General features: G+C 35.6%; 1 protein-coding gene across 1 annotated transcript in view; it reads left to right on the forward strand.

Moving 5' to 3' along the window:
* KIF20B (kinesin family member 20B) overlaps nucleotides 1-23,693 on the forward strand; it is a 114,618-nt gene that overhangs the window by 40,066 nt on the left and 50,859 nt on the right. Inside the window, 2 exon segments of the mRNA XM_047702805.1 lie at nucleotides 3,274-3,393; nucleotides 5,522-5,582. Coding sequence (XP_047558761.1) covers nucleotides 3,274-3,393; nucleotides 5,522-5,582 — 181 coding nt within the window.

Raw genomic sequence — 23,693 nt, forward strand, 5'->3', positions numbered from 1 at the left:
CCCTGCTGAGCTGGGAGCCCAACTTGGGGCTTGATCCCAGAACCTAGAGATCATGACCTGAGCCAGAGGCAGATGCTTAACCATTTGAGCCACCCGGGTGCCCCCATATTTTCTTTTTTTTTTTAATAATTTTTTTCTTTTTTTATTAACATATAATATATTATTAGCCCCAGGGGTACAGGTCTGTGAATCACCAGGTTTACACGCTTCACATCACTCACCATAGCACATACCTTCCCCAATGTCCATAACCCCACTGCCCTCATATTTTCTTTTAATTGTGCAATCCTTTATTTTTATTTTAAAGATTTTATTTATTTATTTCACAGAAAGAGAGAACACAAGTTGTGGGGCGGGGAGAAGCAGAGGGAGAGGGAGAAGCTGACTCCCCACTGAGCAGGGAGCCAGATTTGGGGCTTAATCTTAGGACCCCAGGATCATGACCTGAGCCAAAGGCATTCGCTTAACCAACTGAGCCACCCAGGTACCCCTGTTTTACAATGCAAAATACTGTGATGTTTCTTGTAATTATATACAGAAGGTTTCCAGGTCATGTGACAAATATTTCAGTATTAGATTAGACTTTGACTCAAGTGGAACCAATTACTTAAATAATAGCTCTTTTTTCCAATTAAATAATAACTTCTTTTTCTAATTAAACCTTTTTATTGTATATATTATTTGGAAAAAAAATTTTTAAAGACATTATTTATTTGGCAGAGACAGAATGAGAGAGGGAACACAAGCGAGGAGGAGCAGAGAGAGAGGGAGAAGCAGGCTTCCTACTGAGCAGGGAGCCTGATGTGGGGCTCAATCCCAGAACCCTCAGGGGCTCATGACCTGAGCCAAAGGCAGACGCTTAATGACTGAACCACCCAGGTGCCCCTGGAAATATTTTTTAACAAATGTAGATTCAAATGAAAGCCTTCTTCCCAAACGTTTCTCTTTTCTTTTTCTTTTTTTTTATTTTTTATTTTTTTAAAAGATTTTATTTATTTATTTGACAGAGAGAGATCACAAGTAGACAGAGAGGCAGGCAGAGAGAGAGAGAGAGAGAGGGAAGCAGGCACCCTGCTGAGCAGAGAGCCCCATGCGGGACTCGATCCCAGGACCCTGAGATCATGACCTGAGCCGAAGGCAGCGGCTTAATCCACTGAGCCATCCAGGCACCCCTCTCTTTTCTTTTTAAATATAACAACTCTTGTCAGTGTTCTTTTAGATCACTTTTAGATCACTAAAGTGTACTTTTTTTTTTAATTAAAAAAAATTTTTAAGGATTTTATTTATTTGAGAGAGAGAGGGAGGAGGGGCAGAGGGAGAGGGAGAAGCAGACTCCCTGCTGAGCAGGGAGCCTGATGTGGGGCTCGATCCCAGGACTCCAGGATCATGACCTGAGCCAAAGACAGATGCTGAACTGACTGAGCCACCCAGGCACCCTAAAGCACACTTCTAGATCATGAAAACACAAAATAATTATTTAGATACATATGTTGTATTTAACATAGTGTATTAGATTAATTTATCTAATTAGATACATATATTGTGCTTACCAATATATGTAAATACTGTACATACTTATATGTTTTTATTTTTGTATATGGGATCATCTGTATATAAAGATTGCTTTTTAACTTTGAGATTTTTTTCATTCCACTTTTTATAAGGGTATCTCTTTTTAAGTTATGTTACTATTATTCTAATAATAGTTATAAAGATTGTTTTCTCTTTTTCAAAATAATGTGTAATGTCAATGCTAGTACTACTACTAATAATAACAGCTTACTCTGGGTCAGTTATGCTGAGTTTACACATAATATTTCATTTGGTTCTCAGACAAATATTAGGGGTAGGCACTGTTTTTAATTATGTATTGTGAGGTATAACTTGTTCAAGTTCACTTAGCTAGTAAATGGTAGAACCGGGATGGAAACTGACGTGGTCCTTATGTGCATATTGATGCAACACATGATCTTTATTTATTATTGGCTGACAGTTTATACCTGTAAAATTGATAAGGTTGGTGTTTGTTACTACAAGTCCCACATTTTTAAACAAAATAAGCAGATAAACAGTCTTAATGTGTGAATATAAAGGAAATATGTATTGTAGTAAGTTTGGAACTTTCAGAAAGTCTAAAAAGGAATGTAAAAATTCCCTGAAACCAAACCACTCAGAGCTACTATTTCTAAGTATATATCCATGCTCTTTATGAAGGAGAACTTTTTTCAATTAATTTTCTTCATTTTATGAAATCTCTAGAATTGATGTGATGGAAATGAAATTGGCATAAAGATGTTTGTAGATTATCTTTTTTTTTTTTTTTTTTGGTGAAGATTTACATACTTGTTCATATTGCTTTTGATTTCTCTAACAAGTTTGTAGAACTAGGTTACCAGTAACATAAAAGATCAATTGACCTTCACATACATGAATAACTTTTGTTGTAACTGTTCCATTTTCATCCTTTGTGGGCCATTATTAGCTTTTAAAGTATTTCTTGTTTTACTGGATCACATTACTCAATAACCGTTGGAAAACTGAGCCAGTATTTTCCTCTTAGAGTATCTTTATTGATTTCTTTGTGATAATGGTTTTGCTGTTGCAAAGTGCTGTGTTGATTCTTTTTTGAGAGCACTTACAGAGTTTGAGATTCTTAAAATATTGTGAGAAGAAAATGATCTTTTCATATGCATTCTCCTTTAGTGTATTAAGAAATTTCCTGATAATTTGAAGCCATATCATATAGTATGTTAGAATCTATAATTTTTCTAAAGGTTTTTTTTTTTTTTAAGATTTTATTTATTTATCTGAGAGAGACAGGAAGAGAGATAGAGAGCAAGAATATGAGCGGGGGAGGAGGGAGAAGCCCCAAAGTAGGGCTCAGTCCTAGGACTCTGGGATCATGACTTGAGCCAAGGCAGATGTTAACTGACTGAGCCACCTGGGCACCCCTCTAATGGATTTTAAAAGATACAAATTTTTGAACCACTGGCCATGAATTTTAAACAACAACAAAAACTTAGTATTTAAAAAAATATTTAAGGGGCGCCTGGGTGGCTCAGTGGGTTAAGCCGCTGCCTTCGGCTCAGGTCATGATCTCAGGGTCCTGGGATCGAGTCCCGCATCGGGCTCTCTGCTCAGCAGGGAGCCTGCTTCCCTCTCTCTCTCTCTCTCTGCCTGCCTCTCCGTCTGCTTGTGATCTCTCTCTGTCAAATAAATAAATAAAATCTTTAAAAAAAATATTTAATTTGTTTTATAAACATTACTTTTTAGGTATCTGTAATGCGTGATGAGGAGAAATTACTACGGATTAAAATTAATGAACTGGAGAAAAAGAAAAACCAGTGTTTGCAGGAAATAGATATGAAACAGCGAACTATTCAGCAACTCAAGGTAACAGTCTTGTTTTTAAAAATAGTTTAAGTAGATTCTCTTGGTATGTTTTAGTTTCTACTTAAATGTATGTGTTCTTTTTTCTTTTAAAGAGTTTATTTATTTATTTATTTGAGAGAGTGAGTGCGAGTGGGGGAAGGGTACAGAGGGAGAGAAAGAAAGAGAATCTCAAGCAGTCTCCCCACTGAGCATGGAGCCCGATGCTGGCCCTGATCTCCTGATCCTGAGATCATGATGTGAGTCAAAATCAAGAGTCAGACACTTAACCTACTGAGCCAGGCAGGCACCTCAGTGTATCAGTTCTTTATAACAGATTCTCTCTTGACTAGTTCTGGAATCTAAAAATTAATTACTTAAATAAGGCCATAGTGATTTGCTTCTAATGAATAGAGTATGGAAAGGAAAAATTTGTAACTTCACAGTAGAGAAACCTGGCAGACACCTCCTTAACCAGGTGTTCAAGAATGACATCACCAGTAGTAAATCATACTGATACCATGTGCTTCCTGATTTGACGCGTGTGACCAGAAAGGCACATCTCTTATGTGGTATTTTTTTCCCCCAAATCCATAACCTCAGTCTAATCATGAGACAACATCAAACAAATCCAAACTGAGGATGTTTCTACACAATACCCGACCAGTAAAAAGTGTCAGGGCCATTAAAGAAAGGGGCTACCAAGGACTTCTCACAAATTGGAGGAGATTAAGGGGACATGATTACTAAATTCAGTTTTATATCCTGTATGAGATCCTAGAAGCAAAAAACGATATCACTGGAGAAACTGGTGAAATCCAATACAGTCTATAGTGTTGTTAAAATTATTTATAGCAGTGCTAATTTCTTTTTTTCATACAAAGATGATTGTTTCCATATTTTAAATAATAGAGCATAGAGACTCAACTGCTCATATTTTGGTCCAGTGTTTCTCGATTTTTAAATAAATGTACTGTGGTAATACAAGAATTAACATTAGGGGAAGCTAAGTAGAGCTTATACAGGATATGTTTGCTATCTTTGTGACTCTTCTGTAAGTCTAAAACCGTTTCAAAATAAAAAGCAAAAAGAAAATGAAGCTCATGTCTTACAAAAAGTGTCCTTTTTTCAAAAGCACACTTAAAAAGCAAAATCCCTTTATAAGTGGTTAAATTTTGCTTGACATCAGTTAAATGGATTTGGCAACAATTATAAAATGGATTTATTGTATTCTTTGCATGTTGGCTTTTGAATGAAGCAAACTAATGACTAAGTGTAAATACATGATTTTAATTTTTAACTGAATCTAATCCTAATAAAACAGTCTGTACTTTCATAATAGGTTTCTGAAATTTCCAGGTTCTATAATGATTCATTCCAAGACTTGAAATGTAAGGAGATAGTGTTGATGTTAAATGAGATAGGGAGTGAAAGTTGGATTACCTGATAGGTTAAAACTAGAATTGGAGGATTTTCAGGGCCCATAATTTACTCTTGCCTCTTGTGGTTCCTGTTACTTTTTTCAAACTCCCCAGCTACTTCCTACATAGAGAGGGTGGAGGACCCTATTTTTCTGCCCTTTAAGTTTGTTGATAAGAGACTTTTTTTTTATGCTTTCCTTGTTCCTCCTATGTTAAGTGCATAGTAAACCTCCATTTCTTCATTTCTCCTTTTTCTGGTGTGTAGGAGAACATGGTAGCTTAAAAAAATTGAGTAAATAGGGGCACCTGGGTGGCTCAGTCGTTAAGCGTCTGCCTTCGGCTCAGGTCATGATCCCAGGGTTCTGGGATCAAGCCCCGAGTCAGGCTCCCGGCTTGGTGGGGAGCCTGCTTCTCCCTCTCTCACTCCCCCTGCTTGTGTTCCCTCTCTCGCTGTGTCTCTCTGTCAAATAAATAAATACATTATTTAAAAAAAAAATTGAGTAAATTAAATGACTGGGTAGTAAACTTTTTGGTGGATTAAAGGTGTCAAGTTTTTTCACCCAGCCCTTTTCTCCAGGGCAAAAGAAACTTGGAAGCATGAGACTAGTAGTCAGCCTTGTGGGAGAGAGATTTCAAACCCAACATTGAACCCTGTTTTCAGATCCCACTGTTAAATACCACTGTGCATTTTAGTTACATTTGCATTGAATTCATGCTTTTTCATCTTACAGGAGCAGTTAAGTAATCAAAATGTGGAAGAAGCTATGCAACAGTATGAGAGAGTGTGCAAAGGTGAGGAACAAACCTCTACTTCCAGTACTAAAATAACTGCAGAATAGGTAGTCACCATAACAATTGAGTTAGCATTTTCCTTTGAAAATTATAAAGTAAGGTCAACAAAAGATGTAACTTTATCAAAAGAGAAGAGCATTGATTTTAGCGAGTGACTTGTAAACAAAGTTTATTCTTTTTTTTTTTTTTTTTTTGAAGATTTTATTTGTTTATTTGACAGAGGGAGAGCGAGAGTGGGAACACAAGCAGGGAGAGTGGGAAAGGGAAAAGCAGGCTTCCCGCTGAGCAGGGAGTCCTGTTCAGTGGGGCTCAATCCCAGGACCCCGGGATCATGACCTGAGCCAAAAGCAGACACTTAATGACTCAGCCACCCAGGCCACCCAAAAATTTATTCTTAGAAAAATAAAACATTAAGAAACATACAGTGGAATACTATGTAGCCTTCAAAAGAAATGAAATCTTGCCATTTGCAATGATGTGGATGGAATTAGACGGTATTATGCTAAGTGAAATAAGTCAATCAGAGAAAGATGATTATCATATGATCTCTCTGATATGAGGAATTTGAGAGTCAAGGCGGGGGCTTGTTGGGGGGTAGAGAGGGTAAAAATGAAACAAGATGGGATCGGGAGGGAGACTCTTAATCTCATGAGACAAACTGAGGGTTGCTGGGGGCGGGGGTAGGGATAGGTGGCTGGGTTATGGACACTGGGCAGGGTATGTGCTATGATGAGTGCTGTGAAATGTGTAAGCCTGATAATTCACAGACCTGTACGCCTGGGGTAAATAGTACATTATATGTTAATAAAAAAACAGAAATATTCAGTTAAAGGAATATTGATTTCTAAGTAATGGCCAGTATTTTGTGAAAAACGAAGTCATTAGTTACATTGGTCACAATGAATGGAATAGATTTTTAGACAAAATCATGTAAGAATATATGTCAAGTAAAACATCTTTAAAATGAAAGTATTTTTAAAAAGTTTTATAAACCATTTAATACTTTAGCTTCAAACTTAGGTGCTGAATTATGCTTTTATTACTCAGATTTTGATTTTTTAATTTGAAATAGAAAATTACCTTTGTAGATGATACATATGTCTTTCTGTTCCTAATATGCACATTCTTCTACCCTTCACTCACACATTAACCTCTTGGTTGTGTGAGTAGTAGAGCTGGGATTTGAATCTACATCTGTTTCACTCTTAAATTTCAGATTCTTTTCACTAATTTGTGCTACTTGTACTTGTCCAACTAGTAAAAAAAATGGTGTAGGGTGACCAGATTATTACTTGTTTAAGTGATTTGGACATCTGTGGGATTTACTTGGATCAATAATTTCAGTGTGTGTGTATGTGTGTGTGTGTGTGTGTGTGTATGTGTGTATCTACACACTGTCCTATTTTCTCTTGCCCCTTTTTTTTTTTTAAAGATTTATTTGTTTATTTGAGAGAGAGAGACCATAAGCAGCGGGGAGGGATAGAGGGCAGACAGAGAAGCAGTCTCCCCACTGAGCAGGGAGCCTGATGTGGGGCTTGATCCCAGGACCCTGGATCATGACCTGAGCCTGGGGCATACACTTAACTGACTCAGTCACTCAGGTGCCCCTCTCTTGCCTTTCTTTTAGGCTTTTATCCCTTAACATTTCCTATTTCCATAATCCTTTTAGGGTTTTATTTATTTTTTTTTTTACATTGGCTTATTTGTCATTGTTGGCAAATGTGAACAGATCTTAGCTATTCTGAAAAAGCATGTCCATGGGCCAGGATAGAATTTCTAACATATTTTTTCTAACATAATTTTTCTTCTCTTTGCCAAATACTAAGAACCTGTGGTACAGGCCCATTTTGACTACTTTAATCTGGCTTTCATCTTCTCCACACTCTTGAAACTTGCTCCCTAGTCATGTATAACCTACATGTTTTCATCTATTAGCTTTTAGCAGTCCTTTCTTTCCTTTATTTTTTACATTATTCTGACATAATTTTCCACCCTCCTTCTTTTCCTCATTTTCATTTTTTATGTAGTATTTACTGTGTGTGAGTGTATATTTTTTTCTAAATGAAATGGTAATATGTAGCTTCCCCCCCTTTGAAACTTGTCTTAGCTATTGTGATCTGTTCTGTACCAGTTACTGCCTGTCTCTCAGAATGAACCACAGCTACTTTGGCAGCTTTCCTGATTAAGGAGTCATCTTCTTTTTTCTCTTTGTTTTCTCACTGGAGAGTCCATTTACTCCTTTGATTTCACTTGTGTGTGAGATGTTCCCCAACAAACAAAAAAGTGCATTTTCAGTTCAGCTTCTTTATTTCCATTTAAACACTGAATGCCATATACTTAGATATCTTAGTATAAAATTCTTTTTTAAAAAAATTGAGATATAATACATAATAATTACCTTTTAAAAGTGTACAGTTTCGTGCATTTTAGTATATTCACAAGATTGTGCAGTCACTACCTCTATCTAATTCCGGAACATTTTCATTACCCCCAAAAAAACCCTTGTACCCATCAGCTATCACTCCTCAGTCCCTGTCAACCACTAATCTGCTTTCTGTCTCTGGGTTTGCCTATTGCAGACATTTCATCTAAGTGGGTGCATACAACATACGGCCTTTCGTGTCTTATTTCTTTAACTTAGCATTATGTTTTCAAGTTTCATCTGTATTGTAGCATGTATCAGTACTAAATTCCTTTTTATGGCTGGATAATATTCCATTGTAATGAATACTACTTTTTTATGTATTAGTCGATAGATATTTGGATTGTTTCTACTTTTTGGCTTTTCTGACTATTTGTATACAAAGTTTTGGGTGAACATCTGTTTTCATTTCTCTTGGGGATCAGGTGTAGAACTGCTGGGTCCTCTGATAGTTCTGTGTTTAACTATTTGAGGAACAGTTAACATTTTCCGACAGTAGCTATACCATTTTACATTCTTATGAGCAGTAGATGAAGGCTCTACTGTCTCCACATGTTGCCAACTCTTGTTATTTTTCATCAAAAGAATTATAGCTACCTATATTAGTTTCCTAGGGCTGCTAGGCACCACAAACTCGGTGCTTATGACAACGGAAGTCTATTCTCATACAGTCCTGAAAGCTAGAAATCCAACGGAAGTCTATTCTCATACAGTCCTGAAAGCTAAAATCCAAAATAAAAACATTGATAGGGCGGGCTGTGCTTCTCTTGAAGATTCTGCAGAAGAATCTTTCCTTGTCTCTCTTAATTTCTAAAGGTTGATGGCAATCCTTTTTGTATTGCTTGGCTTATGGCTGCGTAACTCCAGTCTGTCTGTGTTAATATGGCCTTTTTCTTTTGGGTGTGTATGTGTTGGTTTCTTCTCCCTATGGGTCTCTGTTCAAACTACCCTCTTCTTATAAGGAGACCAGTCATATTGGATTTAGGGCCCACTCTAATCTAGGTGACCTTATTCTTAACTTGATTATATCTGCAAGTACCCTGTTTCTGAATAAGGTCATATTCATAGTGGATGGACATGAAATTTGGGAGGACACTATTTAACCTGATATACTGGTAGTTATGGTAGACATACATGTAAAGTAGTATGTCATTGTGGTTTTGATATGCACATTATGACTAATGATATTAAGCATCTTGTCTTGTGCTGTAGGCCATTTATATATTTTTGGAGAAATTGAAGTCCTTTGCTCATGTTTCAGTTGGGTTCTCTCTCTTTATTATGGAGTTGTAAGAGTTCTTTATGTATTCTGGATACATGACTTATCAGATAGATTTGTTAATGTTTTCTCCCATTCTGTGGGTTGTTTTTCACTTCCTTGATTTTGTCCTTTGATGCATAAAAGTTTTTAATTTTGATGAAGTCCAATTTATCTGTTTTGATCGATTGTATTTTAGGTGTCATGCCTAAGAAACTATTGCTTAATCCAAAGTCATATAGGTTTTCTTCTAAGAGTTTTTAAATTTTAGCTCTTTTATCTAGATCTTTGATTCATATGGAGTTAATCCACTTGAGTGTAATTTTGTATATTGTGTGAGGTAGGTGTCTAACTTAATTATTTTACATATTGAGAATCAGTTGTTCCAGTACCATTTTTTGAAGAGACAGTTCTCTTACTGCATTCATTGTCTTTGCACTTTTGTTGAAAATCAGTTGACCATAAATGTAAAGGTTTATTTCTGGACTTTTAATGCCAGTACCACACTATATTGTTACCTGTAGTTTTATAGTAAGTTCTGAAATTGGGAAGTGTGGATTTTCCCATTTTTGTTCTTCTTTTGCAAGATTGTTTTGGCTATTTTGGATTCATTGCATTTCCACCTGAATTTTAGGACCAGCTCGTCATTTTCTGCAAAAAAGCCAGCTGGAATTTTAATGGAGATTGGGTTAAATCTGAGGATTTATTTGGGGAAATTGCTAACAAACAATATTAAGCATGGAATATCTTTTCATTTAGCTAAGCCTTTTTAAGTTTCTTTCAGTGGTATTTTTTACTTCTTAAGTGTATAAATTTTGCACATCTTTTGTTAATTAATTTCTAAGTATTTAATTCTTTGTAACGCTGTTAAAAATGGAATTGTTTCCTTAATACCATTTTTTGGATTGTTAAGTGCTAGTATATAGAAATACAGTAGATTTAATTATATTTATCTTGTATCTTGTAAATTTAGCTGATTTTATGAACTCTAATAAGGTTTTCTTTCTCTTTTTCTTATATAAAGTATCATGTCATCTGCAAATAAAGATGGTTTTACTTCTTCCTTTCCATTCTGTTTGCCTTTTATTTCTTGTTTTTATCTAAATGCTCTGGCTAAAACCTCCAGAACTGTGTTGAATAGAAGTGGTGAGAATGGATGTTTTTGTCTTATTCCTAATCTTAGGGGGAAAGTTTTCATTTTTTCACCATTATGCATAATGTTAGGTGTGGGGTTTTTGTAGATGCTTTTATTAGGTTGAGGAAGTTCATTCCTTTCTGTTCCTAGTTTGTTGAATGGTTTTATCATTAAAACATGTTGAATTTTGTCAGATGTCTTTTTTGCATCCATTGGGATAATTGTGTGGTATTGTTCTTCATTAATAAGATGTATTGCATTGATTGATTTTCATATGTTGAATTAAATTTGAATTCCTAGGATAAATCCCACTTGGTCATGGTGTATGATGGTTTTTTTAAGTTGCTGGGTTTAGTTTGCTAGTATTCTGTTGAGGCTTTGCAGCTGTTTTCATATAGGATATTGTTGGTCTACAATTTTCTTATGATGAGTGGTTTTGAAGTCTTATTAAATTTTGAACTTGAATGTTTCTTTCTGCTCAAACTGCCTTAACTTTCTGGATCTCTCATTCTACTACTGATGTCTACTACTTCTGTTGTTTACATCAGGAGTTAGCAAATGGCACCCTTTCACCAAAAATCCAGCTTACTGCCTAATTGTGTAAGCAAAGTTTTATTGGAACATACTAACACATTCTCTTTTGTACTGTCTGCCAGCTTTCACATTACAGTGGCAGAGGTAAATAGTTGTGATAGGACTTAAAGTAATTACTATCTGACCCTTTGTAGAAAATAGTGCCTACTCTTGGTTTTAGACTTTAAATAATATTATTTCCCCTTACCCTCTGTTGTAGTACCTAAATTCTATTATTTCTTTTTACTAGTGGCTCCCCATACTTGTCCTATCTCATTGCCAGGCTTTATGGCAAATTTACTCTCTTATATAACAACACAGCTAGATCAAATTTTTCTAAAACTCTTCTTTTATTGTGTCATTTTCCTATTAAAAGTTTTCAGTCCTTTCATACACCCTACTTATAAGCTTTCACCATCTAGCTTGGGAGTTTAGGTTATCATTTCCTAGCCTAATGTAACTTTTCTGTTCTATCCAGACTAATTTGTTTTGTTCCCTAGTTGTGACTTGCTCTATTTTGCCTCTATTACTGTGATAAAGAAGGCAAATAAGAGACCAAGAAAAAGACCCTAGGAGAAATCACTAAAACAACAATTTCTACATATTTGGAAAATTTTGAGATAATTTTTCCGTATATTCACACACAGATAAACTTTATCTCCCCCCTGCTCTTTTTAGCTTTTCTTTTAAAAGGCTAAATAGTATTCCATTTTATTGTTATTGATCTATCATCATTTATTTAATATGATCTTATTTATAAATGGGAAAATTTTGTTCCCTTAAGAGAAAGCCTTAAGTAATGCAACAAAATTGATTAGGATAGAAGAAATAAGACTGATTTCCAATATACACTGTTGCAGGAAATGCAGTCCTTCATTTGGCTAAAGACATGGTATTGATCCTAAATGAAACATAATTTCAAAGTCCAGTAGAGAGAATACTAAATGCTAATTTAATGTACAATTTCAATTGCTTATAAAGTTAGAATGATGGTTACAATTTACCTATTTTTCTCAAATTTTAATTAAGAAGTGAACATTTGTGAATAAGTCAGAAAGTCAATATAAAAATCACCTGAATACTATTAGTTTCACTGTTTTTAAGTATTTTGTCGTATTTGCATCTCTTTGTCTCTCTTTCTCTAATATGTATGTATAGAACTGAGTGACTTGAAAGATACTTGCAGACATTGTTGAAACTTTATACTTAAATACTGTATGATGAAATTTGTAAGGTAAATACTTACTTTACATAATGAAATATATTATTATATATAAGAAAAATTAACAACACATTTTATCATCTATTCTCCAGTAGTATGACCTCTTTTTTCTTCTTTTTTTAATCAGTAATTACTTTAAATTTATTTTTTTAATCATTATCTTAATTTAAATTCAGTTAGTTAACATATAATGTATTATTGGTTTCAGAGGTAGGGGTCAGTGATTCATTAGTCTTACATAATACCCAATGCTCATTACATCACGTGCCCACCCTAATGTCCACCTCCCAGTTATCCCATTCCCTCACTCTACTCCCTTCCAGCAACCCTCAGTTTGTTTCCTATGATTAAGACTTTCTTATGATTTTTCTCCCTCTCTGATTTTGTCTTGTTTTATTTTTTCCTCTCTTCCCCTATGGTACTCTGTTTTGTTTCTTAAATTCCACATGAGTGAGGTCATATAATTTTCTTTCTCTGATTGACTTCGCTTAGCATACATAATACCCTCTAGTTTCATCCACATCGTTGCAAATGGCAAGATTTCTTTTTTTCTTTTTGTGGCTGAGTAGTATTCCATTGTATACCTATACCACATCTTTATCCAATCATCTAAATATGACCCTTTTGATGAAAAAAATACTTTTGGTAGTTTTTAGACACATTTTTTTGTTATTATAGACATTACCATGAATGAATTTGTATGAAAGTCTTTGTGCACACATGTAAATATATTTGTAGGGAAATTCCTAGCAGTGTAATTGTTGGACCAAATGATATATATTTAAAATTTTGATAAATATTGCTAAATTTTTCCCTAAAATTGTTGTACTAGTTTATATCACATTAAAATAGAGTATAAAATGCCCATTCTGCCCCGTATTTGTCAGTATTAGGTGTTACCAAACTTCAAATTTGTTGCCATTGTGATATGTGAAAATGGTATTACATGGTTTCAGGCTTCTGTCATTGTTTCATATACAATTGGTACGGTGATATTCTGAAATAAATCTCATCACTAAGTGAGTATTTCTCATCTATGTTTTACATGGCATTTATATTTATTTCTGTCCCTAGCTTATGGGATGTCCCTTTTTTCCACTTCCTGTTCTCAAATGTTATATGTTGGAGACGTTCCTCCTTGAAATCTTACTAGGACACGATAGCTCTCAGTGATCCTCCCCTGAATGTTAAGCACTTGATTGCTGGTTCATTTGACATTTATTTAGCTGTAGTAGCTCATAGCTATATTTTATTTTATTTTGCTATCTTCAGATAGTAGTGAAGAGATTTGTTTCAGCTATCTTTATGTTGCTTTATCTTGTTTTTTTTTTTTAAGATTTTATTTTGTTTTTATTATTTTTGTTTTTCAGAAGATTTTATTTATTTATTTTTGGAGAAAGATATTGCGAGCAGGCATGAAGGAGGGCTTATTGGGGGATCAGAGTGAGAGGGACAAGCAGACTCTATGCTAAGCATAGAGCCCGAGTAGGGCCGAGTAGGGCTCATGAGATCATGACCTGAGCCAAAATCAAGAGTCAGACCCCACTCTTTTTTTTTTTTTTCCTAGATTTTGTTTATTTATTTGACAGACAGAGATCACAAGTAGGCAGAGAGGAAGGCAGGCAGAAAGAGAGGAGGAAGCAGGCTCCCCGTGGAGCAGAGAGCCCAACACAGGACTCGATCCCAGGACTCTGGAACCATGACCCGAGCCGAAGGCAGAGGCCTTAACCCACGGGGCCACCCAGGCAGCACCCCCATCTTTTTAAAAAGATTTTATTTATTTATTTATTTATTTATTTATTTATTTATCTATCAGAGAGAGAGAACAAACAGGGGGAGTGGCAGGCAAAGGGAGAAGCAGGCTCCCTTCTGTGCAAGGAGCCCAGTGCAGGACTTGATTCCAGGTCCCCGGGATCATGACCTGAGCCAAAGGCAGCCGCCTAACTGACTGAGCCACCCAGGTGTCCCCTAAAGGTTTTATTTTTAATTAATCTTTACAGTTAGTATGGGACTCTAACTCACATCCCTGAGATCAAGAGTCACACACTCCACTGACTGGCCAGCCAGGCATCCTGCTTTATTTTCTGTTTTATTCGTTGAATTATTTCTGATTATTTCCTGAAATGAAATATAAATTATTGGATGCAGTGAGTGAAAAATAGTTCTCTTTCGTTTTTGTTTTGTTTTGTTTTTAACTATACCTACCTTTCAAATAATAGGTGGATAGTCATTAGTGATATTAACATTGGTGTTGTGGAACTTTCCTAATTGATAACTGGATATTTAAACTTTTTCTTTCTAACCGTCTAGTTTAGAGAAAAAAATAGGTTGGAAGAGGGAAGGGATTCTTTGAATAAACTTCTATTAATTATATAATCTGAATATATTTGTAATCATGCTTTTTGAAACAAAGTTTAGATAATAAAACCAAGACTCCTTTAATCCTAGGATTAAAGGAGTCTTGGTTTTATTAGCATTCCTGGTAGGTTATATAAATGGACAGAAATAATGAAAATTACTCATATAATTTTATCTTATTCCTTTATTCAATTTGTCTTTATTATTTTCTTAAGTTTGTTATTTATGTGCACTTGAGGAAGGCAGTTTTTGGGATTTTTCTTATTTTTAATATTTAGTGACCTGAGGTTGAATTACATGCAATTATAGATTTATTACCACTGACACCAGTAATAGTTTTGGTTAGGTGTCTGAAATGTGCTCTGCTACAAACCTGGCCATCACCAGAGGCAATAAAATAATCTTTCTTTTTTGCCTCTTTCTAGCGGACAGCATTAAAATGGAATTGCTTATAAGTCATTATGGTAGTCATTTTTTTAAGGGCCAGAGACAATTTTGGTAAGGCTAGTAGCACAGTCATTCCTGAAGAGCTGGTTTTAAAAATACTAGAAGTAGATTTTTGGCTTTGGAAATTTTTGTAGAACACATAACTACTTGAGATTAAAAAAAAAGTCAAATTGAGATTGAGCCCTTTTTGTTTTTAGGAGGTAAACATTTTGCTTTTGGTTTGAGAGTATTAACACTGAAAATAAATGTTTTGCCAAATAACGTTTTTTCTAAATCCCAAGATTTGTGTTTATTAGTATTACAAGTTTAATATTATAAAAAAAGTGTTAATGTTATCCAAAGAGATTGTTTTTCTCCATCCATCCATCCTTGCAATCATTCAGGTACCTATCTGTACGACAGATACTTATTTGGTGCTTCCTATCTGCCAGTACTGTTCTAGCCTTTGAGATGCCACAGTGAACAAGACAAAGCTTCTGTCTGCATGGGATGCAGATTCTATTATGGTTAATAAAAATGTATTTTAATTTTAGAAGAACTCAGGAAAAGTCGGGTATCTAGATATAGATGTTAGTAGTTTCTAAAATGTTCTCCCTGAATTTTTAGATCTAAATGTTAAAGAAAAATAATTGAAGACATGCGAATGACCCTGGAAGAACAGGAACAAACTCAGGTGGAACAGGAGCGAGTGCTCGAGGCTAAGTTAGAGGAAGCTGAAAGACTGGCCATGGGTAAAACAAGACTGCTCAAATATCTCCAGACCTACTTGCCATTTTCTGTATTTCCCTAGATTTCTTTCCTTTTTAAAAGTTTTTTTTTAGTATTTTTCTTTTAAGATTTTATTTATTTACCTGACAGAGACACAGTGAGAGAGGGAACACAAGCGGGGGGAGTTTGGAGAGGAAGAAGCAGGCTCCCCGCCCACCAGGGAGCCTGATGTGGGGCTCCATCACAGGACTCTGGGATCATGACCTGAGCTGAAGGCAGATGCTTAATGACTGAGCCACCCAGGTGGCCTAAGTATTTATAATAACTCATAGTGAAAAAGTATTGGTTTGTTTTTGGAGTGTCCTATCACTTGCTGTTTTCCAGTGTGATGAAAATTGTTTTATCTAAGTAAAATCATGCATAGTAAAGAAGGAATAAGGATACTTTCATAATAACCAGATGGTAACTTACAATGTTTCCCAGACATTAAAAACGAATTTTCAACTAAGTTTCAGCTCTGTCCAGCTTCTTAGTATCATCTTGTATGTTTATCTTGGTAAATACTCTGATTCCATCCTTCAGAATACCATCACAGTTTCTTTGATTTTTTGAGAACTATGTGAGATTTCCTGTATAATGAAGATTGAGATGTGTTTATACTATATACTCTGAACACAGTTCGGTGAGCTCCTAAGAAGTCCTCATACTTACTCTTCTCTGGGCATTTTATAAGAACTCTTCAAAGTGCAGCCCTTGGAATTGTTTCAGTTCTATCTGTGTGTATGTTTTTCTTCTGGGCTCTACTGATTCTTGTCTGTATCTTATGCCGTATGTATCTCTATATGGTATAACTTGCATGTGCTTTAAAAATAATTTTATGTTTTCAAATTAGAATTGGAAAAATGGAAGGAAAAGTGCAGCGATCTGAAGCCAAAGTAATCAAAGATCAAACAGAGAACTCGAGGATAACACAGATACACTTGGTGAAAAGCTCAGTAAGCTTCAGGATGAGTTACAGGTATGATTTGATGTATGTATGTATCTAGCCATGGTATTTCTTTTTTTTTTTTTTTTTTTTTAAAGATTTTATTTATTTGTCAGAGAGAGAGGAGAGCGAGCGAGCACAGGCAGACAGAATGGCAGGCAGAGGCAGAGGGAGAAGCAGGCTCCCCGCCAAGCAAGGAGCCCGATGTGGGACTCGATCCCAGGACGCTGGGATCATGACCTGAGCCGAAGGCAGCTGCTTAACCAACTGAGCCACCCAGGCGTCCCGCCATGGTATTTCTTATGAGAGGAGAACTCAGCAAATACTTTAAAATTAATTTAAATATGGGGGAAACATTACCTGGGAAATGTTAACATATAGGTATAATTTTTCAGTATACATTGAGATGACATTGGGGCGGAAATTCCCAAGATACAAACCACTATTAGTGCCAATGAAAATATAGTGGTCGGGTCTTCTCTTTTATATTCTATATATTTAATTCTTGAATCACTACCTCTTATATGTTTGTACCTATTTTTCTACTCCTTAAACTTCTTAGTTCTCAAATTTTGCTATGGAAAAGAGGACTGTTAGGAAGAGTATTTTGTATATAATCATTTTAATTTTCAGTTATAAATTTGGAAGAGAATACAGTTGTGTATCTGGACACTGGAATATACTTGAAACTGTATTATATAAAGGATATTCTGTTTTGTTTATATTTTTTCCATGTTCAATTCTAAATACTGTATAGAATACAACATATGGAGAAAATATTTTTTAATGGAGTTTACCAAATACCACTTAAAATTTTATATGTTTTATTAAAAGGAACTAGTTTTGAAATTGAAGAAAACATAATAGTGATTTTTAAAAGTTGGCTGCATCTAAATTATTTTCTTAAATTCATGCTATATGTAATCAGATACTGAACAAATAAAAAAAAAATACTTTCTTTTGTTAACTATTAATTATATATTCTAGAATTTACCCTTTCTATTGGGAAAATCCCAAAGCAGAACAAAGTAAATACTCCATTATTTATGAAAAAATATTAGCTATATTGGGAATGTTCATATTAAGGAGTATTGGTTTATTTTATGTTCTTCTCAAATGATTAATCACATAGATTATAAACTTTGTAATTCTGGAATGGAAATTACTGATCAGCTATATCCTCAGTCTTGCCATTCCCAGTGTTCCTCAGATTCATGAATGTCCTGTTGCACAAGTTATTTTTTACTTGGCATCCTGTCTACCAGAAATATTTTATTTTTAAAACCATACAATTAGAAATGACCATCATAAACCAAGGCTTTTTCTTTTCTGGCATTAAGAAGGCTTGGGTCTTTATAACTGTTTCAGAAATAGAAGTTGTTTATTTGTTCTTAAGGTCACTGAGAGTCCTTAAATGGTTTATAAAGGAAGTCATTTAGAAAAGGAAGCAAGCAGTGTTCATTTTATAATCCGAAATGAACTCTGATCTTACAATTGTTTAAGGAAAAACACTTATTTTTAATCTTCAAAAATGTAAAAATGTGATAGGTTATATGATATGTTTTAAAAATAAATTTGTTGACTGTTGCTTAAGTATTATTTAAGCATGTGATAGTTACTTGTATTAATTTTATATACATAGGAATGTGAACATAAATATAAAGCCGATAGAAAGAAATGGCTAGAAGAAAAAATGATGCTTATCACTCAGGCAAAAGAAGCTGAGAATCTTCGAAACAAAGAGATGAAAAAATATGCTGAAGACAGAGAGCGTTGTTTAAAACAACAAAATGAAGTGGTTGGTGACAATTGTCCTTTATCTTTGATGTATTTCACTAGCTTCGTTCGTTTGTTAAGTTAATCCCTGAGATTTTTACCAGTCTTTACATGGTTGCCTGATTTTCTCGCTCTTTTAAAAGACAGTCTGTTTGTAAGATGACTTTTCTGTCCCAATTTTGAAGTTCACTACGTTCTTATTTTAACTTACTTCAGTCCATTTAGCAAGTTGGGAAAATGCCTAATTACATCTTAGTATCTAGATGCAGAGCTTAAACATCTCTTTCTTTTGATTGCTACAGGGTGAACTCTATTCTAAATTTTGCATTGTGAACTGTAGATTCTATTAATACGGTGTATGTTATCTCATAAGCTGATTTTTTTTTTTTAAAGATTTTATTTAGGGGGGCGCCTGGGTGGCTCAGTGGGTTAAACCTCTGCCTTTGGCTCAGGTTGTGATCTCAGGGTCCTGGGATCAAGCCCCGCATCGGGCTGTCTGCTCAGCAATGAGCCTGCTTCCTCCTCTCTCTGCCTGCCTCTCTGCCTACCTGTGATCTCTCTCTCTCTCTCTCTGTCAAATAAATAACAAAATCTTAAAAAAAAAAAAAAGATTTTATTTATTTATTTGACAGAGATCACAAGTAGGCAGAGAGGCAGGAGGAGAGAGAGGGGGAAGCAGGCTCCCTGCTGAGCAGAGAGCCCGATGTGGGCTCAATCCCAGGACCCTGGGATCATGACCTGAGCCAAAGGCAGAGGCTTTAACCCACTGAGCCACCCAGGTGCCCGTCATAAGCTGATTTTATTTATTTATTTATTTATTTATTTATTTATTTTTAAATTTTTTTATTTTTTCAGCATAACAGTATTCATTATTTTTGCACCACACCCAGTGCTCCATGCAATCCGTGCCCTCTACAATACCCACCACCTGGTGCCCCCAACCTCCCACCCCCCACCCCTTCAAAATTCTCAGATCGTTTTTCAGAGTCCATAGTCTCTCATGGTTCACCTCCCCTTCCAATTTCCCTCAACTCCCTTCTCCTCTCCATCTCCCCTTGTCCTCCATGCTATTTGTTATGCTCCACAAATAAGTGAAACCATATGAAAATTGACTCTCTCTGCTTGACTTATTTCACTCAGCATAATCTCTTCCAGTCCCGTCCATGTTGCTACAAAAGTTGGGTATTCATCCTTTTCTTTTTTTTTTTTTTTTTACAGCTTTATAAACATATATTTTTATCCCCAGGGGTACAGGTCTGCGAATCGCCAGGTTTACACACTTCACAGCACTCACCATAGCACATACCCTCCCCATTATCCATAACCCCACCCTCCTCTCCCAACCCCCTCCCCCCATCAACCCTCAGTTTGTTTTGTGAGATTAAGAGTCACTTATGGTTTGTCTCCCTCCCAATCCCATCTTGTTTCATTTACTCTTCTCCTACCCCCTCAACCCCCCATGTTGCATCTCCTCTCCCTCATATCAGGGAGATCATATGATAGTTGTCTTTCTCTGATTGACTTATTTCGCTAAGCTTGATACCCTCTAAATTATTTATTTTTTTTAATTAAAAAGTCATTTATGGGTGCCTGGGTGGCTCAGTTGGTTGAGCATCTGACCCTTGGTTTTGGCTCAGGTCATGGTCCTGGGGTCATGAGATCGAGCCCTTTGTTGGTGTCCACAGTAAATATGGAGTCTGCTTGAGATTCTCTCTCCCTCTCTGTCCCTCCCCTAGCTTGTGTTCTTTTCTGTTTCTAAAATAAATTAAAAACATTTTTTTTTTTTAAGATTTTTATTTATTTATTTGACAGACAGAGATCACAAGTAGGCAGAGAGAGACCGGGGAAGCAGACTCTCCATTGAGCAGGAAGCCCAATGCGGGGCTCGATCCCAGGACACTAGGATCATGACCTGAGCCAAAGGCAGAGGCTTAATCCACTGAGCCACCCAGGCACCCCTAAAATAAATAAAATCTTAAAAAAAAAAAAGTCAACTAAATAGTTTCTTGAAGACGATAGGTAGAAATACCCCCTCAGTTTTTATCTTCAGTAGCGATAGCTCTTACTAGCAATTCTAGCTTGTTTTTCCTCTCCTGTTTTTAATTGACTGCTTAGTCTGTTTGACACCATATGTTGCCAACAGAAAAAAGAAGTTAAAAGTATTGTTGGTCTTAGGAAAGCTATTGTGCAACACACTGACACTATCTTTAAATGAAAAGCCTCCTTTCAGTAGTAGTAACTTGGCAGTATCACATTGTCGTTGCTGGTTATTTTTGTTTGTTTATAACAGAATTTTACAGATAATAGCTAAGCTTCCCTTTAATATCTTCAGTAAGTTAAGGGTGATTTTCCCCCGATTTTTAAAAATAATTTTTACCTTTTTATTTTGAAATCATTTTATTTACAGAAAAGTTGCCAAACTAATTCAGAGTTCCTGTGTTCTTACCACTAATTTCTGATATTAGCATCTCACATCACAATAGTACAATGATCAAAATCAACAAATTAACATTATTGTATTTCTGTTCGCTAAATTGTGGACCATATTAGAATTTCATGGATTTTACCACTGTTATCTTTTTCTGGGTCCAGGGTCTGATCTATAATACTACATTACATTAGTTGTCTTTTTTTTGTTTTTGTTTTTTGTTTTTTTAAGATTTTATTTATTTACTTGAGAGAGAGCTAAAGAGAGAGAGCCTGAGCTGGGGAGAGGGACAGAAGGAGAGGGAGAAGCAGAGTCCCCACTGAACAGAGAGCCCAATGTGGGGTTCGATCCGAGGACCCCAGGACCGTGATCTAAGACAAAGTCAGACGCTTAACTGAGCCACCCAGTTGTCATTTCCTTAGATTCTTGACTCTTTTTGTCATAAGCTAAATCATGGAAGACTAATAACTTGTCATTACCACAGCTCTGAAATGGCAACATAGTCATGTTCCAATTCCTCATGATTACTCAATCATGTGGAATTGGGACATGAACTATGTTGCCATTTCAGAGCTGTAGTAATCTTCAGAAAATGTGTTGAGCATGATTCTCTGATGCTGCATTTGTCTTAACAGGAAAGGTTGCTGCTAGTTCTCTGCTCCTGTCCCACAGCCCATCATACTTTCCTAGGCAATAGTAAGGGGCAAGAAGTGGAATCAAAACTGTTGGCACTGTCCGTCACTCCAACACTAAACCAGTAATAGAGCTATTTTCTTTTCCCAGTCAATGATCCCTCTGGCAGCAGTGCTAGCAAGTAAACCTACATTAAGTTGTTTTGTTTTCTTTTTAAGAGCTAGAGAGCATGATTGAGGGGCAGGGAGGGAGGAACAGGCAAAGAGGGAGAGAGAGAGAATCTGAAGTAGGCTCTACACCCCATGAGGAGCCTCATGACCTGAACCAATATCAAGAGTTGGAAGCTTAACTGACTGAGCCCCTAGGTGCCCCAAAACCTACTTTCAGTTTTTAATCCTAGAGAAAGCTAGCTTCCTTCTTTCTCCCATATATTTCTTTGCAGTCATACCTAGGATGTATGTCCTGCCATATTAAGGTATAAATTGTTAATTTGTAAAATTGTCACATGTAATGCAGTAAATCACAGTAAATAGAACTAACGGTAATTCCGTGAACTGTTGTAAGTCAATGTCCCCTTAAGTACCACCCATTTCAAGAAATAGAACATTACCAGCCCCCCAGGGGGCTCCTCTTCTATTTCTTTCCTAGTGGTAATAACTATTCTGTCTTAATGTTGTACTTTAGTTTTGGCAGTTTTGACTTTTATGTAAATGGAATTATGCAGGATGCATTTGTTTGTACCTGGCTTCTTTCAGCATTATGTTTGTGAGAATTACTCATGTCACATATAGCTGGAATTAGTCCATTTTCATTACTGAATATTGCAGTGTATGAATATACCATGGCCTCTTCATTTTAATACTGAGGATATGTGAATTATTTTCTGCTTTGAGATATTACATGTAAATTCTCCTATAAACATTTTATACATTTCTCTCAGTCACATGTGCATGCATTTCTCTTGCATAGTTAGCTAAGAATGGAAGTGTTGGGTGATAGGGTATATGTGTGTCGAACTCTGGTAGAATGTCATATTGGTTTTCAGAGTAGTTATACGCATTTATACTCTAAGTAGTATTAGAGTTGCTGTATATTTTCAAAAATGTGGTATTATTGGTCATTTTTATGGTCAATTTTATGGTTTTAACTGAGTATTAATGAGGTTGAAGATTATAGGGCCCTGTACCTTTTTCTTCTTGAACTATCTGGCTTTTTCTAGTTGATACGTAGGAGCTTCTGACACTTTCTGGATAGGAACCCTCCTATGCTTGTCATGTGTTGCAAGTACCTTTTTTCAGTTTCTAGTTTACTTTTTATTCCCTTAATGCTTTTTAATGAATTTGAGTTCTTAAATATATTTTAGTTCATTTCCTGATCTTTTCCTTTATTAACCCTAAAGACATGAAGGTGTTCTCTTACACTTTTTCCTGTATAGGTTTTTACCTTTCATATTTTGATTCTAGTATTGAGTTTTGTGTTGGAGTGAGTTAGGCATCAAGACTAATTTTTTAATGTGGATTACTAATTTTCCTGGTAGTACTTATTGACAAAAAAACTTTCCCACTGCTCTGGCACTTTTGTCCAAGGATTGCTTTTTGTATATGGTATGAGATTGGGATTAGGGTTCTTTTTTTTTTTTTTTTTTTTTTTTTTCCATTTGGCTGTTGTTCCAGCATTCTTTATGAAAAGACTGACCTTTCCTCCACTGGCTTATTTTGGTGTTATTATTGTAGAATGTCAGTTGACCGTGAGCTTGTAGACCTTCTTTTCTATTCCACTGATCTCTGTTCCTACCAGTATCACATTGTCTTGATTATTATAGTAGGCTTGAAATGACAGTGTATTTGTTCCTACTTGTTCTTCATTTTCAACATAATTTTGACTATTCTAGATCGTTTGCATTTTCATATAACTTTTACAGAGAGGCCTTCCCATTTCCATACACTTGCACTCTCACCTGCCTAAATTTTGATTGAGATTGTTTTGACTTTGTTTAGATCTATTTAGGGAAAACTGACATCTTAACAATATGGAGTCTTTTGATCATTGAGCACAAATTCTCTCTCCATTTATTGATGTATTTTCTTTCAGCAGTGTTTTGTGGCTTCTCATGTTTAGGTCTGATGCATATTTTCTTTAATCACCACTATTTCATGGTTTTAGAAC

This window comes from Lutra lutra, chromosome 14 (assembly GCF_902655055.1).
Source record: "Lutra lutra chromosome 14, mLutLut1.2, whole genome shotgun sequence".
NCBI lineage: Eukaryota > Metazoa > Chordata > Mammalia > Carnivora > Mustelidae > Lutra > Lutra lutra.